General features: G+C 36.4%; 1 protein-coding gene across 2 annotated transcripts in view; it reads right to left on the reverse strand.

The window, feature by feature from the left end:
- PATJ (PATJ crumbs cell polarity complex component) overlaps positions 1 to 25,314 on the reverse strand; it is a 154,657-nt gene that overhangs the window by 14,391 nt on the left and 114,952 nt on the right. For both annotated transcript variants that reach the window (XM_088154302.1, XM_088154301.1), the window contains exons 31-41: positions 22,342 to 22,414; positions 18,066 to 18,137; positions 17,024 to 17,144; positions 15,558 to 15,688; positions 8,715 to 8,798; positions 5,945 to 6,138; positions 5,199 to 5,346; positions 3,704 to 3,790; positions 1,727 to 1,844; positions 1,293 to 1,333; positions 649 to 771 (exon numbers count right to left, since the gene is read on the reverse strand). In XM_088154302.1, coding sequence (XP_088010428.1) covers positions 649 to 771; positions 1,293 to 1,333; positions 1,727 to 1,844; positions 3,704 to 3,790; positions 5,199 to 5,346; positions 5,945 to 6,138; positions 8,715 to 8,798; positions 15,558 to 15,688; positions 17,024 to 17,144; positions 18,066 to 18,137; positions 22,342 to 22,414 — 1,192 coding nt within the window. The remainder of the gene's footprint in view (positions 1 to 648; positions 772 to 1,292; positions 1,334 to 1,726; positions 1,845 to 3,703; positions 3,791 to 5,198; positions 5,347 to 5,944; positions 6,139 to 8,714; positions 8,799 to 15,557; positions 15,689 to 17,023; positions 17,145 to 18,065; positions 18,138 to 22,341; positions 22,415 to 25,314) is intronic.

The following is a 25,314-nucleotide window of genomic DNA, read 5'->3' on the forward strand; positions in this document are numbered from 1 at the left end:
ATCATTATCTTTTTTCTTAGATCTGTTTCTATAATTTGTTAGCTGCTTTCAGCAACTCTTTTCTTATTTAAAGGGAAACATGGAGCCCACGTTTTTGTATAAATAAAATAAAAATACAAAAAAGAACTCCTGCTCCAATTTCACAATCCAGAAGCAAAGAGAAATCACTATAAATGGAAGAAGAGAATATTGGTGGCGTGTGAAAACACAATTTTTTCCTAGAGATACTTGGAGAACTGAAGATGCTAACCATAATTGCTATTTTTTTTTTCCTGAAAATCGTCCAGTCCCTTCTGAAATTGAAAGAAAATAAAGAAATAAAGTTCCTGCTTTTCCATGTTCCATTCCAGGCTGAAACAGGAAACCACATGACATGAGTTCACTGCCTTGACTGCAGAAAACATACTACTGAAATGAAATTTTCTGCAATTACTGCATAATACTCCCTGCAGTGGACAAAAGTGATGTTCTTTACCAGCAGTGGAAATGAAGCATCCTTCAAAGTTGGAAAAGGAAATGTTTTTCAGAATACCTTTTCCAGCAAGGTACAATCCTTGTAAACACACCCTTCGGAGGTAATAAAAACAGCAATGGCAACAAGAAAATAAAGCTAGTACTTATGTGTGTATCAGTCACTCTTTCACTTACTCGGAGTTTGTGTGTGCGTGCTGCCACTCCATTGGCTTGAATCATAGCAATGAAGATCGGAATATCTGCCAGGGGACTTCCCTTACCTCCAGCAATACTGATACCAAGAGCATCATTCAGACCCTTAACAAAGACAGCACAGTTATAAGAATCACTTATTCTGCCCAAATTTCAAATATATAACCTGTGCAGTTAGTGTCAATTTTGTAACAAATGCAATTAAGCAAGGACATGATGTGATATCTGATTTTCTACGTCTTGTTCAAAAATCCCATCTTCATCCCTCATATTTTTAAATTGTTTTAGTAACAATATTAAACATGTGCAAAGGAAGCATTTTTTTTTTTTTTTGGCATTCATTGAAAGCACTGTCATTTGCCGAACCATGAGATTTCAGTGATGTAATGCTAAAATCATTAAACAATATGCAGAACAAGAGATTCCTAATATGCAAGATATTTCTATAAATTCTTTCATTCATTTGCCTAGATTTGCAAATAGATCTGACCACTACAAATTCATTGTTTTACACACCGGACAGAATAAAATTCCTTTGCTAAATATATATGTATGTATGTATGTATGTATGTATGTATGTATGTATGTATGAATATAAATATATTAAGTGAGAAGAAATGACTGACCCTTGTTATTTCCACGGTTCTTGGGCTTATGTCTGCTCCAACTGATAAAGAAATAAACAGAAAGGATAATGCTATCATGAGATTATGTTCTATATTTCAAAATTATCACTGAGCACAAATATTATTTATGCCCCCTTTCCCCAAACTGATGGCTTTCAGATGTATTTGGTCTACAACTTCTAGGATTCATAGTCAATATGGCCAATAGCAAAGTGGGCTGAAGCAGTCTTTAAGTCCTGGGAAACAAGATAATATTTGGAAGCCTCCCTGATTCACGGCGGTATAAGAAGGAGGGGATTTGCACAATCAGATTTGCAAGATTCTGTTATTACAGCCAATCTCAATAAAGCGTAGTCCTGGTCTTGAGCCAACTGAATAAGCACAAAATATCCAGTATAATTCACAGAGAGGTTAGTTTTTGTTCTGGCCCATACCTGAATTTCTCTGAGAAGGATCAGCAGATGATCTCTTAGTAGTGACAAAATTCTGCAAAGTGGAGATAACCGGAGCAAATGTAGGATAAAAGTGGCCATGGACATTATGTTGGCTCATCTGAAAATCCAAGACAAACCAGTAAGGCTCAAGTTAAAATGTGCAAGGTTATTCCATACATAATCCAGATGAGCTGTTTTCAGAGTTTCTCTCATTGGTTATAGCATCTATCTTTAGATCTGTTCATTAAATCATGGATGATACTTCTGTTATCTAAGATGCTATTAAGAATTTCTATATCACTATTGCTAACATTATACTTACACAAACACGCACACACCAGAATTTAAAACAGATTTAAAGAAAATGTATAGAAACATGCATGGAAAAATTCTAATTTGGCTATTTAGATGAGGGGAAGACGTACTGTGCCCCAGCCAATATGATGAAGAGTCAGGGATTGTGGCAACTGAGACTAAGAAAGTTGGAATTTATTTGCTGCACATCTAAGCCTCAGGGAAGAGGCTGGTATTAAATAGAGAAAATATTTTCCCTAGACTTTTTATTCCATCATATCTGGAGCCAGCTGCTAGGGCGGCAGAAACAAAACTCTACCTCTCTCTTAATGAAATAGATTTTCAAGCCACAGAGCACTAATCAAATGTCTGGATCAATGTTCCTCTGTGTGCCAAGAGAATTCATCAGCAGTAGCTCTCTGCATGCTGGAGAAAGACTAGCAAAGTGAAGAGTATACAAGGACTGGGCATGTTTAGTGGAATAGCTCAAGTAAGGCAAACAATAAATTGTGCATAAAAGTTTGGAAGCTGGGCACAGATTAGAGAATAATCCTAAACAGAAATGAGTACATCTGAGAAATAATATTGCTAAATTTTAAAATTTGTTTCTGGGTCCAATTCAAGGTCCTGGTGTTTTAACCTTTAAAGCCCTTCATGGCATGGGACTGGGTATCTGAGGGACTGCATCTCCCTGACTACATCAGCCTGCCCCATCAGATCTAACAGAGAAGGCATGTTGAGGGTACCATCAGCTAGAGATGTACATTTGGTGGGTCCCAGTTGTTGGGACTTCTCTTCTGTGGTGCCCGCCCTGAGGAACATTATTCCCCCTAATATTAGATTAGTTCCATCCCTTCTGACCTTCCAGAAGTCCCTCAAGACTTGGTTATGTCACCAGGCCTGGGGCTTCCAGGGAACTGGAGACATGCTCAGCTCCATTGCTGAGTTAGTTATCCTTATTCTCTCTTGCCTAGGGTTTGTATATTTGTTTTTTTTTTAATCATATTTATCTTTTAATATTTATTTTTATATTTTTATATCAATTTTTCATATATGTGTTGCTTTTATAGGATTGTTGTAAGCCATCCAGAGTCGCTTTTCTGTGAGATAGGCGACTATACAAATTTGATCAATAAAAGAAATAAATTAATAAAACAAATATCTCTGTGCCTTCCTGGCAAAATGTAGTTTGCTGAACAACTTTCTAGAATCAGAATAGAGCATACTGTGTTTCATTATTATCGAGGTGTTGACATATAATAGCTCGTTTTAATTGTTTCTCATGTCCTTCACTGCATATAAAATGGATGGTATGAGATGACTATTGTGGCTCCAAGTAGGCTGAAATTTAAGGTGAAAATTATTTTTTCCCAACATCTTTCTATAATTAATGATTTCATGAAAAGTCAAATATATGGTATCATTGCACAGAAATTATAAAAAAAAAAAAAAATTAAAACAGGATTTTTCTGTCAGTTAAAGTACAGGTATTGTCTCAACAATTAAGATGGCTCTCAGATAATTAAAAATGTTGGATATAGATATATTTTTTGAGTTAAGGCTATAGCTAGATTCTAAAGTCTTATTCTTATGATCACACATGACAAGACAAACTATTTACAAATAAATTTTGGGATCCATTACTTTATCATGCTTTTTAATGCACTGTCATCTGCTACTAACCTGACTGTTTTGAGATGTCTTTCTTGAGGATAACCAAGATCCAGCCCTCAGTCGTCCAATCTCTAGCTGCACAAGACCTTGGGCACACTTGGATATAGAAAATACACAGTGTGCAGTATTTAACTTATAACTTATAACAAATATTCATTTTTATTGATGTCTCTCCAAAAGTCATACCTTTGAACAAACAATGAGCATTTAACACGCCCTAGTCCTCAGAAGAGTAGATCTCTTCCAATTTACTCCTTTTCTCTAGGTCATCAATAATAAACTCTATTAAAAGATCTTTTTAGATGTAGAAAATATATCTGGCATTGTAATCAATGGGGTGTTCTGTGTCAAAGGATTGCACAACTGAAAGTCATTCTTTAGCTGCATACATTGAGCTAAATCATGGTTTGTTTAATTACTGAACAATCCATATTGGCTTGGTTCACACACCATGGTATTCTATAAATAAGCTACATTATGGCTTAGTGTGATCTGCAACTGAGCTTGTCTTTTTATTTTATGAGGAATAACCAGAAAATTAAGTTTTTAAAGAAGGCAGTTTTTATATACTAAAGTATTATCATCTCACAGTAGGATTACATCATCTGCTCTTTTACAAAATACATATCTTTTAAAATAATTGTTAAAATATTTTACTGCCACTGTTTATTCCATACAAGTATAACTTTCAGTAGTGTGGATGCATGAAAACTGTCTCCAGTATCAAAAGATAGATTAAAAATAATTGCTGAAAAGCAGAATGTTATATTAGGTCTAAGTTTTTAATGTTTGCCTAGTCTTTAATGTTTGTGTTCTTGGCATGTGTATATATGTGTCTTTTGGGTCTGTGGCTGCGTGATAGATTTTTGCTGTGGATATAGCTTTTGTTGTATTATTAAATATTCCAGAATAAACATATATTCAACTAAATGCACAAATTGTTTATCTAAGAATTAGGTTACTATTCACTTGTTCTATATGATTTTCTTTCTTTCTTTAAAATACTTCTAAGTTTTCCAGGACTGAGACCTCATACACAAAAGAAATACAAATATATTAAGCACATCAGAAAACTGTACAATAATTCTGAGATAATCATTCTGAATCACACAGATCATTTACAGTCTTGGAGAAAGTTAGCACTAATGGCATTCAATGGCAAAATATAAAGTTGACCCATCTTCCTTCTCTCAGTAAAGGGACCAGAAGCATATTCAGTTTGAACTCTAAACTCTGATTATTCTTAGTAGGAACAGGCCACAACTGAAATGAACTTGGTTTACTTCCATTAACTATAGTTAAAATTAAATAGAGTGGAAAATTAAATTAACATTAAAAACTATATTTAAATCACAGCACACAAAACTGAAGCTCCCACCGTGCTTGTTTTTATAAGACTGAACTATGTTTGAACATTTTGGCTGAAGTTGGTATTTCCAAAGAATATTATATTTCACATACTTGTAACCACTGTTTAGAATTAAAGGCTATACTTCATGCTCACCTTAAGAATGGTAGCTACCATCTCTTGAGAAGCATGTCTGACATCCTCACCATTGACAGATAATATCTGATCTCCTTGAATTAGTCTCCCATCAAGGTCAGCAGCTCCTCCTTTGACAATGTCAGAGATAAACACGCCACTTCCATTCCTAACAATACAGGGAACATATGTACTGTATTATTAAACAACACAATTATAAATGCTATTTATCTGCAATTACACATTCTAAAAACAGAGACAGTTCGATATTTCCAGCCACAAACAAGGAATGTGAGAGTTTTCACTGCTGATTCTACTTTTCTAAGGACAATAAAATCTCTGGAAGCAATTGTTATTAATAGTCTTCTCAATCAGAAAACTCAGTAATCTATGCTAACTTACTGTACTATGCCAAATTATTCTGCTATATAGCTAAATTGTTATCATCAATAAATCTTCAGGTGAGAAGCAACCTTTATGAATTTACTTTTGCACACAAAACCATAATGTCATTAAAAAAAAAAAGATGATGATAAACACACGTCTTCCACTGAATTACTCATTTTAGGTCTCCTATCCCTGAACTGGTGAAATGCTAGTATAAGTACTATCATAGCACTTATAGTAAGTGCTATATAAATTATAGCACATTATGTAAGTTCTATAAATATAATGTAGCAGTAAGTGCCACCATGACACTTGTATGCCCTCTCTGTTTCTACTATGAGAATAATCTAACTATAATTCAGATCAACTATACTCCTTACCTTTTCCCCACAATGCTAAGTCCTAATCCTCTGCCCATTTTCCGTTGTAGATCTACATGGAAAATCTCCAAATTCTCTTCATCTTTATAATGAGCTTCATCTCTATAGACAACAAGCTGCACTTTTGGAGGAGTTTGCCGCAAGGCGGTGATAGCATCTTCATGAGTGGCGTTTCTCAAGTCTATGCCATTAACCTAAAATAAAATAAAACATTCTATTGGAAGTACAGTTTGCTTACTGGATTTTAATTAGCCTGGTAATATTGGTGTGTTATACCATAGGCAAATTAGGCATTTGCCTAGGGTCTCCGAAGAACAGGGCCCCCAAAATCATGTTTTTGGAAAACTGGTTCTGCCATTCCAGCATCTCTATCTGGCTGCACGCCCGCCTCTGGCAGGAGTCTCCAGCTTTCCCGATCAACAGGGATTTCCAGAAGCAACCTCTGGGGCCTCAGGTTAGCACGGCCTCCGTGTACACATGCCAACTCTTCCCTCCTGTGTTCCAGAGTTATTATTTCAATTTTTAATGGTCCAATGACCAATAGAAGATCCAACTGCAGGTGTGATTGGACCATACCATTTAGGCATACAAAAAGGGGAGTCTAAACGCAAAATCATACTGGTATATTTACATATGAATTATTAAATATCTATGTATGTAAAGTGATAGAATTATACTTCTCTGTGATTTATTGTGATTTGGTGTTTCTTTAATCATGTAAGTACATGCTTTTTAAATAAAAATGGTATTAATTGTAAAGATATTAACAATTTATTATTAACAATAAGATGTGTAATTAACAGGTAGACAATCATTAGTTGTAAATTGTTTAAATATTATTTGTGATACATTACTAGTGGAAATTAATGAACTTTGGGAACCCCTAAATTTTATTTTGTCTATGGTCCCACGCAGGCATAACACTCCACTGTCTGGTAATATTTCAAAATAATTTAAAATGTTTATTGTCTGAAGAAGTCATGCATATCAGGAAAACTCACAGAATAATAAATTAGAAGTGTGGTAGCACTTTTTTCTGGCTAACACATTTTTTTATGAACACTTATGATTTTTAATAAAATTAGTTGGAAAAGGTGCTACCAGACTTCTTTTGATTTTTTGTGGCCCCAAATTATATAGTCAAAAAGTGTTACATTGACCCAGTGCAGAATACCAGAAATTCTGCCAATTCACATGAAAGATAAAATCATGGTTAAACATTCTGAGAAGGCAGTTTTCAACTGTCCCCTTCTGATCCATGTAGGGATTGGAAGTTTATTCAGTTTGAACGATAAAGTCTGATTAATCTTAGTAGGAACATGCTAGGACTGAAAAGATGAACTTGCTTTATTTTGATTAACTATGGTTATGATTAATGTTTATAATTATTAAACTAACATACAAATTATACTTAAACCATAGTTCACACACTGGAAGCTCTGAAACCAGGTTTGGTTTTTTAAGATTCTACTATGGTTGAGTACTGTGGTTTAGCCAGTACTTACTCATAAATATTGTTTAGTATAACTTATTACCCTAAAATAACTCATAGGCTCTCTCTGTTTATATTTTACAATATATCTGAAGCATAATTAAATATGCTTTTTAAATAAATGAATATATCCATTCTTACTTTCTGATAAAATAACTTGAAAATGTACATTTCCCAAAATCCTTAGAGCAAAGCATGATGAAAACTCAGCTTCTGTATATTGTTTGAAGGACTAACACACTAACAAGTGTTTCCTCAGATGTAAGGTCTACTAAGTTCAGTAAGGTTTATTCATAGGTAAATAGATGTAGTACTGCTGCCTGAACCTGGTATTTTGTATGCATAATAAAGTTCTACCTGATTCTGGATTTTTCTCTGCTATTTTTTTTAAATTCACAATTCTATTCTCTGAAAGCAAAATAATATTTTTCTATATTCCAATAGATGGCACACCACACCACAACAAAGCATAAGTTGGTCTTAAAACAAATATTAATGTTAAATTGTAAAGAGAGCTAGAACACTGCTTGCATGAACATCATGGCCAGATAAAAATCTCTTTGGGTTTTAATTACAACTACAGCAACTTGAAACACGTACTCTAATATAGTTCCTGGAAAAGGTCTGCTATTGATATTAATCTCTATCAAAGCACTTTTCATATGCAAGGGCCCCCTTTTTTTTAGCCTTCCCTCAACTTCTATATTATGATCAAATCTAATCATCTTGCAAAACATTGCCTTGAAAATGGGAAGCAGTAGTATATTGGTGAAAGCCATTTTGGTGTAGTGATTAAAGAGAGTGAACTGAAAACCAGAAGACAATTAGTTATAGCCCTTTCTTGCGCATAAAGCTAGCTGGGTGCCTTCAGGCCAGTCATTCTCACTCAGCCCTGGGAAAAAGGCAATGACAAATAATTTCTTAAAAATATTGCCAAGAAAACTTCATGGACTTGTCCATATCGTTGCCAGGAGTGAAGATTGATTTGAAGGCACCCGCTCCCCTAAGTATATTTGTATTGTATTGTATTGTATTGTATTGTATTGTATCGTATCGTATCGTATCGTATCGTATCGTATCGTATCGTATCGTATCGTATCGTGCTACGCTACGCTACGCTACGCTACGTATTTGTGGAACCCAAAGAGTAGAATATTGGATTTTGGATCCCTGTACTGCCCAGCTGGAGCAAATTCTTAATCCTAAAGCATTTCAACACATCTGTCCAATCATCTTGAAGACAACAGAAATATTCAAGAAGGTAAACTTGAAACTCACCTCAAGAATTTGATCACCAGCCCAAAGTCGACCATCTCTAGCAGCTGCTCCTTCTTCATAAACTTCATGTATGACTATGGCATCCTAGTGGAATATATAAGCTTTGTATCAATCCTTACAGTTTAAAAACAGGTAGTTCAGAACACAGAATGATTGATAAACAGATAGGGAAGGAGGGAGGGAGGGAGTTACGTATCAAATTTCCCTTTACATAAATATATATTAATAGATATTCCATGTAATAGATATTAATGCAGCCTAAACTTGCATACAGTACAAAAGAAGTGCTTAGATATTAAGCATTTCTTTTGTACTATATGCAAGTTTAGGCTGCATTAATAGAACCACAGTGTCCAAATCTCAGTAAGTTAATAGCTCCATTATATACTCCACTGGTCAGACTCAACCTTGAATATCTGTATCACAGTTTAAGAAGAATTCAGACATTTTGGAAGAGATTCACAAAAGAGCACAAGGTTGATTGCTCGACCTGGATACTCTGGACAACTGTTGACCAGTTTCCAATCATCCCTGCCAGGGGAAGGTTGTTGAGAAAATGGTGGGGCTGATCTGGATCCATTTCAGTTCAGGTTCTAGGCCAGGATATCAATGGAGATGGCATTGATTACACTTGTGAATGATTGCTGGTGACACATGGATGGAGGAATGTGATGCAATGTGCTGGTTGATATCTTTAAAGACCTTCATAGTTCAGTCCTGGATATTTATGAGATTATTTTCTCCTTGTAACATTTGAGACAATTATCTGATAAAATTGGGTAGGACAGAAACACTTTGGGTCTCTGCTCTGGGATTGCTATCTGCAGGAACCACAGAACCAGCCTTTCCACTGTGGCTTCCATCCTCTGTAATAGCTTGACACCAGACAACCAATTGGTCCCTTCCCCCCTGGCTTTTAAAAAGTTTAGCTATAAAGAAAGATTTTGGCTACATCTATGTTCCTACCATCTGAGAATAATTCTATCCAGTAATTTGTACTAAACTTTTACCAATGTTATACAAGAAGGTGCTTTATGTGCATTTTAATCTTGATGCTCTCTAAATCAGCACATTATGAAGAATGAAAGTACTAAGGACTTCATGGGATAATTTAGCATGATTCTTCTCTTATACTGCATTGCTGCAATTTAATGTACCAAAAAAAAAAAAAAATCCAGAAGTTTAACAACTTCTGCGAACATGGGACAGTTTGGGGACAGTGATATATATTTACTGAAAGGAGTAGACTCCGAAGACAGGAAGGATGGAGAAACTGCTTTTATCTCTTCATGAACTACATTGCTGCCTTTGAAAGAGTAGGCAGATGCCTTCATGGGGTAATCTGTAGCTATCTCTTTTAACAATAAGCCATGTAGAACTGAGAAGGATGCAGAATATACATTTCAAATGAGGCAGAAGGCAACATTTCAGAGAATAATATAGGGGCTACAATGAATAAACAGCTAAAAATCAGCAACTGATCGTTGTAATAGGTAAGATAATACTTCCTTGACTACAGCTTGACTCCTAGTGATCATAAGGATAGCTCCATATAGTTTTATAGTACAAAAAATGTACTTTAAAAAAAAATAGAAAAACAATGAAAACAATCTCTCTGTCTCTCTCTTAAAATACCTTCCTTCGGTAGAGAATGAGCACGTAGAATCAAATTAATACAAAACTACCAAAAAGCCTGGGAGTGTGGGAACGTCTTTGCCTGGTTTGATGGGCGCTGGACACAGCAGCAGGGGCTGCCTCTACATCTGAGAAGGGCCTCCCTTGCAGCCATGCTTCATTTGTCTGTGGCACTCTGAGAAGGCATTCAAAGAAGGCCTGGGGCAGGTACATTATGAAGGTAACTGAATAACTTGACTGCAGATGCTGTAAAATCTGCTTCAGACAATTCAAAAGACATTGGACAATCTCTTCTAGAAATATTTTACTATAAGGTACATAGTCCTGATAAAATTATCAATTATTTTCATATATATACACATGCATATCCTATTGTTCTTCCAAGGACATCAGAATCATGTCTTTAGAAAGCAGTATCTTGCCTCCATTTCCCATCATTATAGTATCATTTTACCTCAGGAAAAAAAATATCTTCATTTTATCTGGAAACAATCTTTGGCAAGAGCTAACACATTAGCACAAGAGACAGTCTGTAAGTCCATTGAGTTTGCTGAGGAAAATTGACTAAAATTACATCTGGTAGTTTTTCCTATCTTGGCTTGTTAAATGGCGATTTGAGCAAAGCACCATCTGCCAACTTTAGATATAAGAGAAAGGTACAGATATTTTTAAAAAAGGGAATTGAAGCTTTAGATCTCCACTTATGATACATAAAGGGAAGACTAAGAAATCAAACATTTACCAAACAAAGCAGTTTGTTGTTTCATCTGAATGAGGTCTATAAGTATATGTCTAGTAGCAAAATTTCTGCTGCATTCTCTTTATTTGCTTTAACTTCCACAACTGAAGTATAGCTTTTTCCACAAACTTCCATTTGTAGTAAAATTAAACATTTAAAGTTCTTTGAAATTGTTAATGTGAATGCCCAACATGCATGTGCTGACCACAGAAAAGGATCCAGAAATAAAGCTCAAGTATACTTTGAAAAACTTACTCCCAATATCAGTGAGCGAATCTTACTCATTCCGTCTTTCAACAATAACATTTGGAATTTGTTTTTGGTATAAAGCCATTCATAGTAGACAGTGTAGTTAGTGGGAGTTCAGAAGACTGTATTCAATTTAAAAAATACCTTTCATGAAGCAGCACTACATCACTCAGAGCAAGGTGACATGAAATGAAAAAGACAAGGAGGAAAGTAACAACATCTTTCCCCTAAAGCAAGTCTTGTGATTGTTTCCCTTTTCTTTTAAATCTCACTGCTATGAGTATTTACAACTATGAAGCGATTGCAAAATGTTATAGTCCCCATATCAAATTTCTAATTACTCTGTTTGTGTCTTTAGGGGGTATTAGCAGCCATTTATTTACAGAAAGCCTCAGAATAGCCCAATCTACTGCTGATTCAGGAATCAATCTGTTTACAGGAAGTTGCATAGTCAAATGATAATTACTGATATGAAAATACAGTTTATGCGTCCTCCCACAGCTATACCATTTTAGAGGAATGACTGCAAAATGCAATCAGCATAGCCAGAAAATTAGAGAACAGTTTTTTGTACTAAGTACAGCAGGCAGTTTTTCAGATTGCTGCCCAAATACATAAACAGTCCTGTAGTCTAATGTAAGATAGGCAGATTTAATGTTCTACAAAGCATAACTTTCTAACTTAGTAATGAACAATGGAAAAAATGGGAATTCATATGCATCCTTCTTTTTAATATTTCTATGGCCATGCTTGTTCCTGTACATTTTCTTATGATACATGGCCATATTGAAATTTAGTTTACTGGCTACTTGTAACAAATCAAGGATATTCGCAGGGTGTGGTAAAAAAAAGTCAAGGTGGTAGTTATGACAGTGCGATAGATAGACACACATTTTTATGTGTGTCTGCACCCTGCAGATACCCCTGAACTAAACTGTTGTAGAAAGTATACTCAGTTGGTTATCATAATTTCCCTCAACGGTAATCCAGAAACATTCTGTTGCAATGAGATATTTATATACTGAGCACACCTACAGCAGACGATAGGAAGGCCAAAATGTGGTACGATGGGTTTGCTGAGCGGCAACTAAGAAGCCAAATCCAGGAGCTGTTTACAGTTTGATGATTCTGCTCCAGGAAAATAATTGCCCCCTGCAGTTCAGTTCCACTAATAATTAAAAGGTATACAGAGTTTACATATGAATGGGAAGTTTTCATTCCCAGATGATGGAACATGTTCATACTGTATGTTGCTGTCATTAGGTTCAAAGAGCATTAACAACTCAAATGCATAGCCAAGTGCCATTGCAATAAAATAGGCAGTATAATGTACTGTGTGTTTTTGGCAAGAAAAGTGATAAAATGTATCCCAAATCAAGTCCCCATTTAGAATCTTCGACTGTATGTCAGATGGCATTATTTTGCCTGTATGCAGGTGGCAGGATCTGGTCTTAAAGGATTGGACCTGATCGCTGTTTTGGTGGGACACCATCAGGAAATCTAGGGCTGTAGGCCAAATTGGAATATATATCAGAAGAAGACAATGGTAAAAAATATGGCTGCCAAACAAAGCTGCATGTTGTAATCAAGAGAGATATTTTACCTTCATTTTTTAAAATTTGAAAGTATATCCATATGAATTTGAATATAATTTTTCATACCAAACTATCAAATGGTTTCAAGGAAGCCACTAATGCTTTAGATGTACCTCACAGCTACATCTGGTCCTGTTTTAAACATTTTGGAGGTTGCATACTAATGCCTTTATAGTTATACCCTTTTAAGATTTTAAAGTCTTCAAAGCTACAATTTTAACAGCAACGTTCATTAGCATTCTTTCAATGCACTCTTATAGAAGCTTGCAGGCTTTTTTATTTTGAAATAATTAAAGTAATTTAAATTTTAATGATTTTTTTTAAAAATCATGTTTCTGGCAATCATAGGCTAAAGTAAAGGGTACAGATGTGTTTTAATAAAACAGAAGAGAAAGAAAATTTACAAAAATCTGAACAAAATAACTATCTCGCCATAATGAGATAGCTTCTTTAACCCCACTGCCCCCATTCCCAGAATGTGGTAAGCAAGCAGGGAGTAGAGTAAGACAATTATGATGTCTAAGTTTCAAAATTCTGGCTAACCTACTTCTCAGGCCTATTGCTAATTTGCAGAAATAAATTTGGTAATATTGTATCAATGGTTCCTGGACAAAAAGCAGAATAAGAGTATAAGATAAAGTTTAAAAAAGTAAAACTTCTTTAAATAACCTGTCACAAATCATTGTCTTTGGAGTAAACAGAACAGAAACAAGATCCGCATGTTGGACTCCAAATAGGAAAAAAATAAATACTAAATTGGGATTGTATCAAAACAGGAAGGGGATGGTTAGACTGTGAGTCCTTTAATTTTCAAGACCTAACGAAACTATAAAAGAGTTTGCATGCCCTCTGAAGATCACAGAAAACTTTTATTTCTTTATGGACTAGGAAAATTGATATTTCAAAATCTCTGATCTTGGAATTACAGGTGAAGTTATAGCATAGTTTCTGACCATAATTTAGAGAACTGAGTCATGGGTACATGAGTCACAGTTTTGACAGATTAACAATTGGATTAGATGAACAAACTCTCACAAGGACTAAGGGACATTTTCAATAGTGGCTTTGTGTATTTACATTATTGATCTGACCAGCTATTAACTTCATAAATTAAGGCAGATTTACAGAGAATCCTGGGTGGCTACAAAGTACAAAGTAAAAAGGTTAAACTCACTATTTATTTATACTAATTAAAATATTTGTATATTGTCTTAAGTTACCCTAGATGGTTTACAAAGCAATATATTAGAATGAATCATTAAAAATGAATCATTAAAACAAAGTTAAAAATCTGCAGATTCAAATTAAAACAATAAAAAAACAAATAATATAAAAATGATGTAATTGTCTGCTACAACAGCTGGAGTTGACAAAGATGATCCCCTGATACACAGATAAAGTAAAGCTACAGCTTCCTTTTGATCTCTGCATTCTAGTCCCACCATCCCAAATATAATCATTGAAGTCCAATTCATTCTCTTGACCGCTCAGTCTCTTATCTGTTCAGCTGACGCCTAGTGAAACTAGGATAATTGAATGGAAGGCAATTCTGGCTTTGGAGTTTCTGCATAAAATATATGGTCCTAACTAAGCAAGAGAGTGGGAATGGGTTAAGAACATATTTGGGATATAGACAAAATCCTGCCTATGGCTGTCTTTCTGAGAAGTATAACAATGCTTAGTTAGAATAGAAACAAGGCCAGTCTTCATTGTAGATCATGTCAAACAGATAACAATATTGTGCTTGTTAAAACTCAAAAGGACAGGTGATACGTCAATCCCAGGTCTCCCATGGGATAAAAAGATAAATTTCCCCAGTTTAATTCATGGGACATTCAAGGACTATCATGTACAGAACAAATCTTATATCTTGAAAAAGCTTATTCTACTAGCAAAAGAAAGTTGGATATAACTAAGCATGTAGTCGGTCTTGAGGGAAATATTCATAAGCCATTAAAAAATCAAAAATGGCAGAAGCATTCCTTAAGCCTTGGGAAAGGAGGTAGTGTTAGGAAGAGACCCAGGCTGGCTTCTGCCTGACTCACTAATGGTATAAGAAGGAGGAGAGGAAAAACACAGTCAAAAACACTTGCAAAATACTGTTAATATAGTCTCAATAGAGCTGAGTTCTAGCTGCCTTGTGGAATCTATTTCCTGATCTGGACAACCTTGAAAGGCTGACACATTATCCACACTCTTAGTAAAAAGGCATTGTTGCATTTTAACTGTGTAACCTCCAGGAAAGCTAATAGATTTGAGACCTGACTTACTACAGCAACGTTGTTCTGCATGGTTGCTATAGCATGAATACCAAAGCAAGCTCTGTTTAGTATAACCTCTTCATCTTTTTTTTCTTCGATTTGCACTGCATTTAACGCCCTCTCTCCACCTAGTCTCCATTACACATTTCCTGAGGCTGGAGTTCCTTGGATGGGAATGAAGAAACACATTACACTTTCCTTGCCTGATATAGTTTCTCCACCTTCCTGTCTTCGCATCATGTTTCTACTTTTCTTTAATTTACTATCCCAAAACTGAGATAGGGTTTGCAATTTATGAAAACTCTCAAACACACCCACACCCACACACCCACAACACACACTCCATTCAGAACAAGCAACTTACAAGTGGTGTATCCTTTCCTCCTACAATACTGAGTCCAAGACCTGATCGTCCTTTGGATATTTCTATAGTCATTTCTTGTCCAGGAACAATTGGGCATGTTGCTGGATCTACTGAAGGAGGTGAGAAGTTGTCTACAGCAAAAATAAAAAAAGTATTAGTCCATACAATTGTAAACATGTAAACACATTGCAGAGAAATATGTTGGAGTGTCATAATCAATCTGATTAAAGAAATGTTACTATTGGAAAAATAAAATTTGTTTATGGATAATTGGAATACAGATAGAAGGAAAGGCAATTGAAGTACAACAGGCACATTTTTATAGATTATTTTTGCTGAGGAATGTTGTACGGAAATGATCATTTCCAAAAAGAGGATCCATTGAAGTGAAGGAAAATAATTTCACCTGAGCAGAGACTGTTCCCTTGCAATACATTTTCTTGATTTATCTTCTAGACAATAAGTTCTGCTATCACTATGCCATTAGATGCAGAATAAGCATTTGTCATTTAAGATCCAGTTGGGATTTTACTTTTCACTGCTAACTGGAAATTTCTCCCCTCCCCAAATTAGTTTGTTTATATAAGTCACACATTAAGAGCTGACATTTTTCAGTTCTTAACACTCTCATATATGTTCATATGTAGTATGAGTAAAGAAGGAAGCAGAAAGTCATTTATTAGTAATAATATGTTTATATGCTATTCTTTGTTCTAGCTGAGTTTCAGATCAAATGTATAATGTAAACATACACACTCAGAACAAAGCGTGATCTTTACATTCAGAACATACTGCAGGATACCAAAATTGTGTTGCAGAGCAAAAGCAACAGGATCCTCAAACAATAAAAATAAATACGTAAAAATCTGGAAGCAACTAGCATATTTAGCAGGAAATGTTCCAGCCTGATCTTATTTCTGCTGTTCTTCCTGTGATACTCGAATTGTGGTACTCAGATTGTTTAGACTATTTTATGAAGGATTTCAGCATATCACTATGCTGATATGTTTTTAACTTCGGATCCAAATCCAACTTGAGATAATTTATATTCCATGCAGAATCTCTTTAGACCCTTTCCTACATTGTTCAGAAAGGCCGTAAGTTTTGAGTCAGACAACTACAGATAGAAGGAGGGGCAGGAAACTTTCCATCAACACACAGACACACACCCCATGTCAAGGTGACAAATGTTTTAATAAGCACACAGTAGATAAAAGCCACTGTGGAACAAATGGAACGCATTAAAGGAAACTTCCTTTAAAAAAACCCCTTGCATTTCTATGAAAAGAAAATGTACATGCTTACTGTTGCAGTAATTTAAAGAATGCTTTAAACAGTACTTAAATGTCCTAAGAATTACCTCAGTTAAACTAGATTTTTTAAAAAAATTAAAAATCAATATTACTACCCTAAATTCTGAGGATTAATGCAAAGTACTACTTCAGATGGAAATTACAGGTTCATACTTCGATTGCTGAATTCTGTCTCTGGAGAATAAAGTGATTCAGATGCCAAAGAAATCTCATGTAAATTGATGGGGATGGGGGTCACTGTGGAAGACTTTGTTTGCTTTAACTGGTTTCGAAACTGGGAGAGGCAAAAAGAAAAAGAAAATAAGTATTTGAATTTTAAACCTCTTATATAATTCTAAAAACCAGCTTAAACCACTGTACAGAGATATTTACATGGATCAGGAAAGGAGGGCAAATTGTTCTAGGAGCAAATTATCTGCCTACTTTGGGAACATCAATTTCACATACAGTGATACCTCGGGATACGAACGCCTCTGCTTGCGAATTTTTCGGGTTACGACCAGCTCTGGCCCCAAAATTTTACCTCGGTTTGCGAACTCCGCCTCGGGGTACGAGCCATTTTCCGCCCGTGCCACGTGGTCCGCGGCCATTTTCTGCCCGTGCCACGTGGTCCACGGCCATTTTTCCGCCCGTGCCACGTGGTCCGCGGCTGTTTTTCCGGCCCTGCCGCGTGGTCCGCGGCCGTTTTCGCGCCACGCCGGGCTGTTTTCGCGCCGCGCCGGGCCGTTTTCGCGCCGCGCCAGGCCGTTTTCGCGCCGCACCACGCCGCGCCCGGCCGCTTTCCGTGTGGTCCGTGGACGCCAGAACGGATTAACGGTAATTACATTGAACCTTATGGGAAATTGCCTCGGGTTGCGACCAAATTCGGGCGGAGGGCGGAACGGATTAACCGGATTTACATTGAACCCTATGGGGAAATTTCCTTCGGGTTACGACCAACTCGGGATACGCCCAGAGTCACGGAACGGATTAAGTTCATATCCCGAGGTACCACTGTATCTTTACAGTATGAAGAAAACATGTAAAGGTTTAAACTCCTATCCAAAAGTTGTAAGAAACGTTCAAGTTTTGGGGTATTTTATGTGTCTTCTTAAATTGTTGCTATATAAAATATAAAGTGAAATTGAAACAATGACTAATAAATGAAACTGCTTCATTTTTTTTTTTTTTAAAGGAACAGAATTAAGGTACCCACGTTTTCTGGAGGCTGGTCTGCCTTAACTTGCTGGTCTTCAGTCACCTGTTTTTCAACTTTGCTGCTGATATCCTAATCAGTATGGATAAATAAATTATAAAATATTAGCTTGTGGTATATTTGTGGTCAACCATAGCTCTATCATCCACCAGGAGCAAGGATCAGTGATGAGACAAAAGAACTTCCAAGTCATTCCAAGCCCACTGACAATTATCCATTCCTGCTCATACTTGTAGGGATGAATAATACTGCAAAGAACAGCTTCAACCCCATATCACCAAGAACTTTGAAAATCTTAAGAGGAAGCTCAAGACTTAGAGACTTAGGTGGTATTTCTGTCCACCTTTTAAAGTATGTGGAAGAGTGAAAAGGAAAGAAGACTACTGAAAGTCAATGACTGGCTATGCATATGGTGTTGATGAGAGATTTAGTTTCTATCAGCCTCAAACTTTAGTCCTGCTTTTTCATCCCGCTCTTTGCACATTCCTGGTAGAACACATACCTGTGTGTGTGTGTGTGTGTGTGTGATATTATAACATTTTTCAAGTACCTGAAGGTAGAAGGTCAAGATCTGCTTCTTCTCATTCCAAAGCATGGGATATGCAATAATGAATTGAAGTTACAGCAAGGCAGATTCTGACTCAATGTTAGAAAATTTCCTAACAATAGACCAGTTTGACAGGAGAGCCAATTACCCTGAGAGGTGACGGGTTTCCCTTCATTGTTCAAACAGAAGCTAGACAACCTGGAGTCCTTTAATTTAGGTCAGTGCACTGAGTAGCCTGGTTGGACTTGACGGCCAAAATGATTTTTTCCTAAATAGGATTCTATGTACGATTCCAGGTTTGAGGAGATCTCAGATAATGTGCCCAGAGATAGTTCCAGGCAGAATCCAGAGAGTGCTGTCATTATTTTCTGCCATCTTCTTCCATACTGCTGTGTAATGGAATGTGAGAATGACCTTGCAAGTTGGGGGAAAGAGATGCCACCTATGGAATGATCAGATATAGGAGAAAGGAGTCCGCAGTAGGGTAATGGTCAATGAAAGAAACTTAGGAAAGACCAGCCCTAACTATTCAGGTGGTAAATAGGGAGGGTGGGAAATTTGTGTTTCCAGACTTGCAAGTATCTGTTAATGTAGCTTTACAATAAAGTAGAATTAGTTCATCTAGCCTTGTTTCCTGTCTGGTTTACCTGGAAGGGTTGACATCAGTCTTGCAAGTCTCCTACTCTCTTCTAAAGAGAGGAATTTTGAGAATGGCCTCCAATCTTCAAAGAACCCTGCCATCCACAGAACATCGGGCAGCCGTGTTGTTGCAGCACCAGCAACAAGTAGACACACAGATGAAAAATTTACAGAATGCCATGCTACAACTAATGCAGCAACTGGGGCAGAATTAACCTCAGCCCATAGCAGCACAAGCAATGGTAGGCTAGCCAATGCTCTTGAGTTCCCATGGCAGCTTGCCGGAGAAGTTCAGAGGGACCAGGATCAATTCCGGATATTCATCGCTCAGTGTAAGATATTTACGGTAGGCAGATCAGTGGAATTTCCTACTGATCACATCAAAGTGACTTTTGTGCTGAGCTTGCTGAAGGAAGCAGCAGCTAAGTGGGTAATACAGTTCATTGAGGGGAACAATCCGTTGTTGGACAACTATCAAGACTTCATGCGTAAGCTCAAAGGACACTTTGGGGATCTCATACAGAGAATCACAGCTAGTTGAGAGATCCAAAAGCTCAAGCAGGGACAGAGAAGAGTAAGGGCGTATATTTTGGACTTGCTGGTGATGTAGGGTGGAACGACTTAGCCCTAATTGACCAGTTCAGGAAAGGCTGAACAATGAACTAAGGGATGAGCTGGTGAGACAAGGCACTCCAAAGAACCTGGATGAGCTATATCAGCAGTATGTAATTATAGACACCTGACAGGACATGAGTATTTAACGGCCTTCGATACAAGGTATGGAAAATTTGAATATACAGTGATGTTGTTTGGCCTAATCAACTGCGGGGCTGTTTTTTCTAGATTCATGAACCAACTATTTGCAGACATTTTAAATAAATATGTAATCATTTATTTGGATGACATCTTAGTTGATTCTATAGATCCCTCCTTGCATGTAACCCATGTCAGAAATGTATTGCAAAAGTTACAGGACAACAATCTCTTTGCTAAATTAGAAAAATGTGCATTTAATCTGGCCCAACTGGACTATTTGGGTTACAGAATCTCTACAAAAGGCATACAGATGGATCCAGCAAAAGTGCAGGCTATTCTAGCATGGCACCCCCCCCCCCCAATGCAAAATAATGCTTTCTGGGCTTTGCTAACTTCTACAGGAAATTCATCCCTAATTTTTCTGAGCTTGCAAAACCACTATCCCAGCTCTTAAGAAAGGGCTGGTGATTCTCCTGGTCAGCCCAAGAGCAAGCAGCATTTCAAGAATTACAGCAGCTCTTTGCTTCTCAACCCCTCCTCTGCCACCCCACCACTCCCCCCATCCCTTTTTTGTGCAAACAGATGCCTCATATGTAGCTGTAGGAGAGGTTCTACTCCAAGCAGTAGAGTTATTTATGAGTTGATTTTTTGTCAGCCCTCCCAGGTAAACCAGACAGGAAGCACAACTAGATGAGCTACTTCTACTTTATTGATAGGCTACAGTAACAGAATCTTGCAAGTCTGAAAGTACAAATCTCCCGCCATCCCTATTTATCACCTGATCAGTTAGGGCGGGTCCTTTCTAAGTTTCTTTCTCTGCCCATTACTCAGTCGCATGCTCGTCCCCCTTTTATCTGATTGTTCCTTAGGCAGCATCCTTTCCCTGTCTTCCAAGGTTATTCTCGCATTCCATTACACGCTGCCCTCTTCCATTACACTCTGTCCTCTGTCATCCTCCTCCCATGTCAACCACATCACACCGTTGCTTTTTTCTTGGCCTCCTCAGCACTGTTTGCACTGCTGCACTGCTTTTTTATATCCTCTCTGCCTGCTGGCACAAAAGAACGTACTATCGGAACCAGCCAGTAGCCTTCTCCAGCTGCCAATAGGAAAGCTTCAATTTTGCACAGTTTTGCTGTTTAAAACTGTGATTGCTGTTTAAATATCAAAACAACATCTGATCCAACAGAAAACTATAGTTTTCTGTAATGCATGATATATGGGCCAATATATCGCAATGAAGTTATTTTTGAATATAAGTAATCTAGTTATCCCATTTTAGAATACTTACATGGCACATTATTATTATTTATTATTATTAAAATTTATTATAGCTGCCCACTCCAGAAGACTCTGAGTGGCTCTGTCTGTCTGTCTGTCTGTCTGTCTGTCTGTCTGTCTATCTATCTATCTATCTATCTATCTATCTATCTATCTATCTATCTATCTATCTATCTATCTATCTATGTCTTCAAGTCAGTTTTTGACCCCTAGCGTCTGTCTGGACTAGTCCCTGAAGTTTTCTTGGCAAGACTTCAGAGTTGGCTTGCCATTGCCTATCTCCTAGGGCTGAGAGAGAGTGACTGGCCTAAGATCACATAGCTGGGTTTGTGCCCAAGGCGGGATTAGAACTCACAGTCTCCTGGTTTCTAGCCTGGTGCCTTAACCACTACACCAAACTGCCTCTAAATATATAATTAAAAACAGAACACATAACATTTCTCAGGCTGTACAGGAGACAGGGGGAGAATTGTACTTTCAGACTTGCAAGGTTCTGTTAATGTAGCCTTACAATAAAGTAGAATTAGCTCATCTGGTATGTTTCCTGTCTGGTCTACCTAGTAAGGCTGACAGGTAACACTTTCACTATCTTTGTAAACCCCAGTTTCTTAACAAACATCATTTGGCTTTCAAGGTATTGTTAAATTATATTAAGAACTTTAATAACCTGCAGTTATATACTCTTGGATATTATTTTGGTATTACCAAGCATTTTGACTCAAAGAGAAACTTTAAGTATCTATTTTAAGATATTTCTACTATCAAATGAAATAATTTGGACTTATTTTTCTTGGTCAGTATAATATTACAAATGCAAGTTTTCAGTCCAATTCATCTCTGTCTTTAATTACTCTTAACTTACATTGTGCAAATGTTCATTAATTGATTATACCACTCCCACATTTACTTAGTAACTGTTCTTCCTATAGCAAAGGGATATGTCTAATGTTCATTGTTAAGGGAGCAGAGGGTTTCATTATATACATGTTGGGATTATGTTAAGCTAATTATGATTAATTGTTTTCATTTATAAAACATTGGAAAGCATCTTACCTCATTGGAAGACTGAGTGCAAGAGGGTAATGGGAAAGGAGCTACAGCCATCTGGTTAAACGCATCCTCATTGCTGACAGTCAAGAGAAAAATAATTGATTAGTCAAACTAAAAGGACAACTCACATTCAATCTCCCTCCCTGCCCTCTCTCTGGTGAGTTATAGTTGTTTATCACATTTGCAACCTCCTTTCCTCTGTGGTACACAAAAGGTTTTCAGATCCCCCATTTCAAAATACTAACCAAATCAAGATCCTGTAACATTGCTACATCATCTGCTTTCAATACTTGCTTCCAAAAAAAGAAAAAGGCATTTAAAAAGCAAAATTAAGAATGTATTTCAGTCCCTTTACTTTACTTACAGCAAGAAATGGACAAGGTAATTAGGATGCTGAAAATATACTATTATTTGGAGAGACAGCTCATTTCCGTATGTTAAATTGCACACAATTAACACAAGTCACTTATGCCAAAACAAGGATGATTTCCCAAAGGATGATGCAGACATACAGAGGAATCCTGTTTCAGAAGGTCTTCCTCTATGTGCCCTGATCTCTAGTCTGAATTATCTGATCAGTTCCAAGAGCATTTTCATTATTGCTCCATGCTGTAGTATTTACACAGAGGAATATATTTTAATCAAATTTGTATTACACTTATTATTTTAATGTGAATGGTTTCGTCAGCATTGTACTTTTAAAAATATGTTTTATTATTATTGTTTTAATACAGGAAAATTGGCACTCTCATGTTTATTACCTGGAGTGAAGGTGAGCTGTGATTTCTGCATATTTGGGACAAAGAAGATGCAGAATTCTACTAGACAAATAATTGGGGAAAAAAAACCCTTAAAATTCCCCAAAAAGGACTATGTTGAGTACTTCCCAGAACCTATGTAGTGCTGAAGAATGGAGAGTGAAAAAAAGCAAGAAAAAACATTGGGGCAATAAATTGGGGCATTGCTTTATTGCTTGGCTTTATAAACCATCTTATGGTTTTCTGAACGGATTAGACTTTGCCTGGATAAAACAACAGCCCATAGAAAATCCTTTCTAGTAAGTATGAATGTACTACAGATAAAAAAAGGGTTTATGCTATTCTGCACATATTATTTTTAAAGAAATTCAACAATATTTCTCAGTGGTACAAAAGATTAGGTAACAAATTGTGCGGAATGTTGTAAGTAGTCGTTTGCACTGCCCTACAGCTGGCATTAGGGAGAATTAAGAAGTAGCTGCAGACTGGTCTTGAAATGGCAAATTCTCTCATATTCACCTGATCCAGCCTATCAACTTTGCAGTTAGAATCCTGCTGAAATATTTTACTGTTCAGCACCACATACTATGCAAAAACTACACTGATGTCATTCTGTTTCATCTGTTACATTCTTTGGGGCCTCACGTAGATCACATTATCAGTCTGATTTTTTTTTTTCATAATAACAGTTGATGTCACTTGCTTAAAGTGACATCAAGTGATACTATGAAAAAAAATCAGAATGATAATAAGTGAAAGTCTCAGACAAGAAGGATACACAATGAGTGAATACATACTTTTAATGTCAAATAATAAAGAACAAGGAAAGAGATAGCTAAGAATGCCAAGAAATACAGAAAAATAACAAGAAAAAGGAGATTAGAGAAATTACAGGAAAATTTACAAACACTGGAGCACTCTATTAATGAGATTTAATAGAGGCAAATTAAGTTAAAGGAAGATGGAAAGACTTAGAAATTGCATTGTAGAAAGGCAAAAGCATATTTTTTTAGAGGGAATATATTCAGGAACTTGACTCCACTAGAAAACAGGGCACAATGTTGTCACAAAGAAAAGTACCAGGTTAAGATGAAATTTATTTATTTGTTTGTTTGTTTGTTTATTTATATGGCCGCCCATCTCATATGCATGACTCTTGGTGGCTAACCATTAAAAACAGAATAAAATATAGTAAAAACAACCAAAATTGAAAACAACAGAAACAACATAAAATAGCATAGCAGCCAAAAAAACCTACTGAGCTGCTTAAAGTTGCAGAAGTGGCAGTTAAAGTGCCAACAGCTCTAACTCGACAAATGTTGAACAGGACTGTGTGGGCTAGAGAATGGAAAAGATAATTGTATATACTGTACCTGTACTAAAGAAGTGAGTTGCAAGAGAAGGGGCAATCTAACTGAACCATTGTAATGCTTCCTCATGCCTACAATATTTTGAATAAGATCATCCTCAGAAGAAAACATCCATAGATGAAGAGAGAAATGACAAATGAATAGGCAGAAGGCCATGAGATCAAATAGTTAGCTTAAGTTGGGCAAAGGAGAGAGCAAGAGAATTTAAGGAGGAGATCAACCTTTGCTTTATTGATTATAAATCTGCCTTTGATCACATAGATCGTGCCAGATTCTGGAATATATTAAGATTATGGATGTGCCATAATATGATCATTCTTTTGAGAAACATCTTGAATGAGAAGCTACCATAAGAACTGAATTTGGAGAAATACTGTAGAGAATTAGAAAGGGAATAAGACAGGAAAAAAATTGTCCCCAAATCTGTTTATAATACAGCAAATGTAAGTGTGGCAGAATTGGAAGAAATTGAATCAAATGGGAGACTGAATGAAACATTACAGCAAATGAAACTATGACAGAATTGGAAGAAATTGAATCAAATGGGAGACTGAGTGAAACATTAACAGTTTGAGATAGGTAGACAATACCAGTTTATTAGCTGAAAATAAAAGAGTTCATTATGAAGATAAAAACCTTAATTGAAAAAAACCCTGAACTTATGTTAAATATTAAGAAGACAAAAGTAATATCAAAGCAGCATGCTCAGTGAACCTACTGATGATGGTAAAGAAGTAAAAATGATGAATAGTTTGGTATTCTAGGATTCAAGAATAAGTATGGGTGATTAATTTAATTTTTTTAAATTAAAAAAAGGGGGGGCTAACTGCTCCTTTGAGAAAATGATC

Source organism: Python bivittatus, unplaced genomic scaffold, assembly GCF_059951505.1.
Source record: "Python bivittatus isolate LINGU-HERP-01145 unplaced genomic scaffold, Pbiv_v1 ctg000700_np1212, whole genome shotgun sequence".
NCBI lineage: Eukaryota > Metazoa > Chordata > Lepidosauria > Squamata > Pythonidae > Python > Python bivittatus.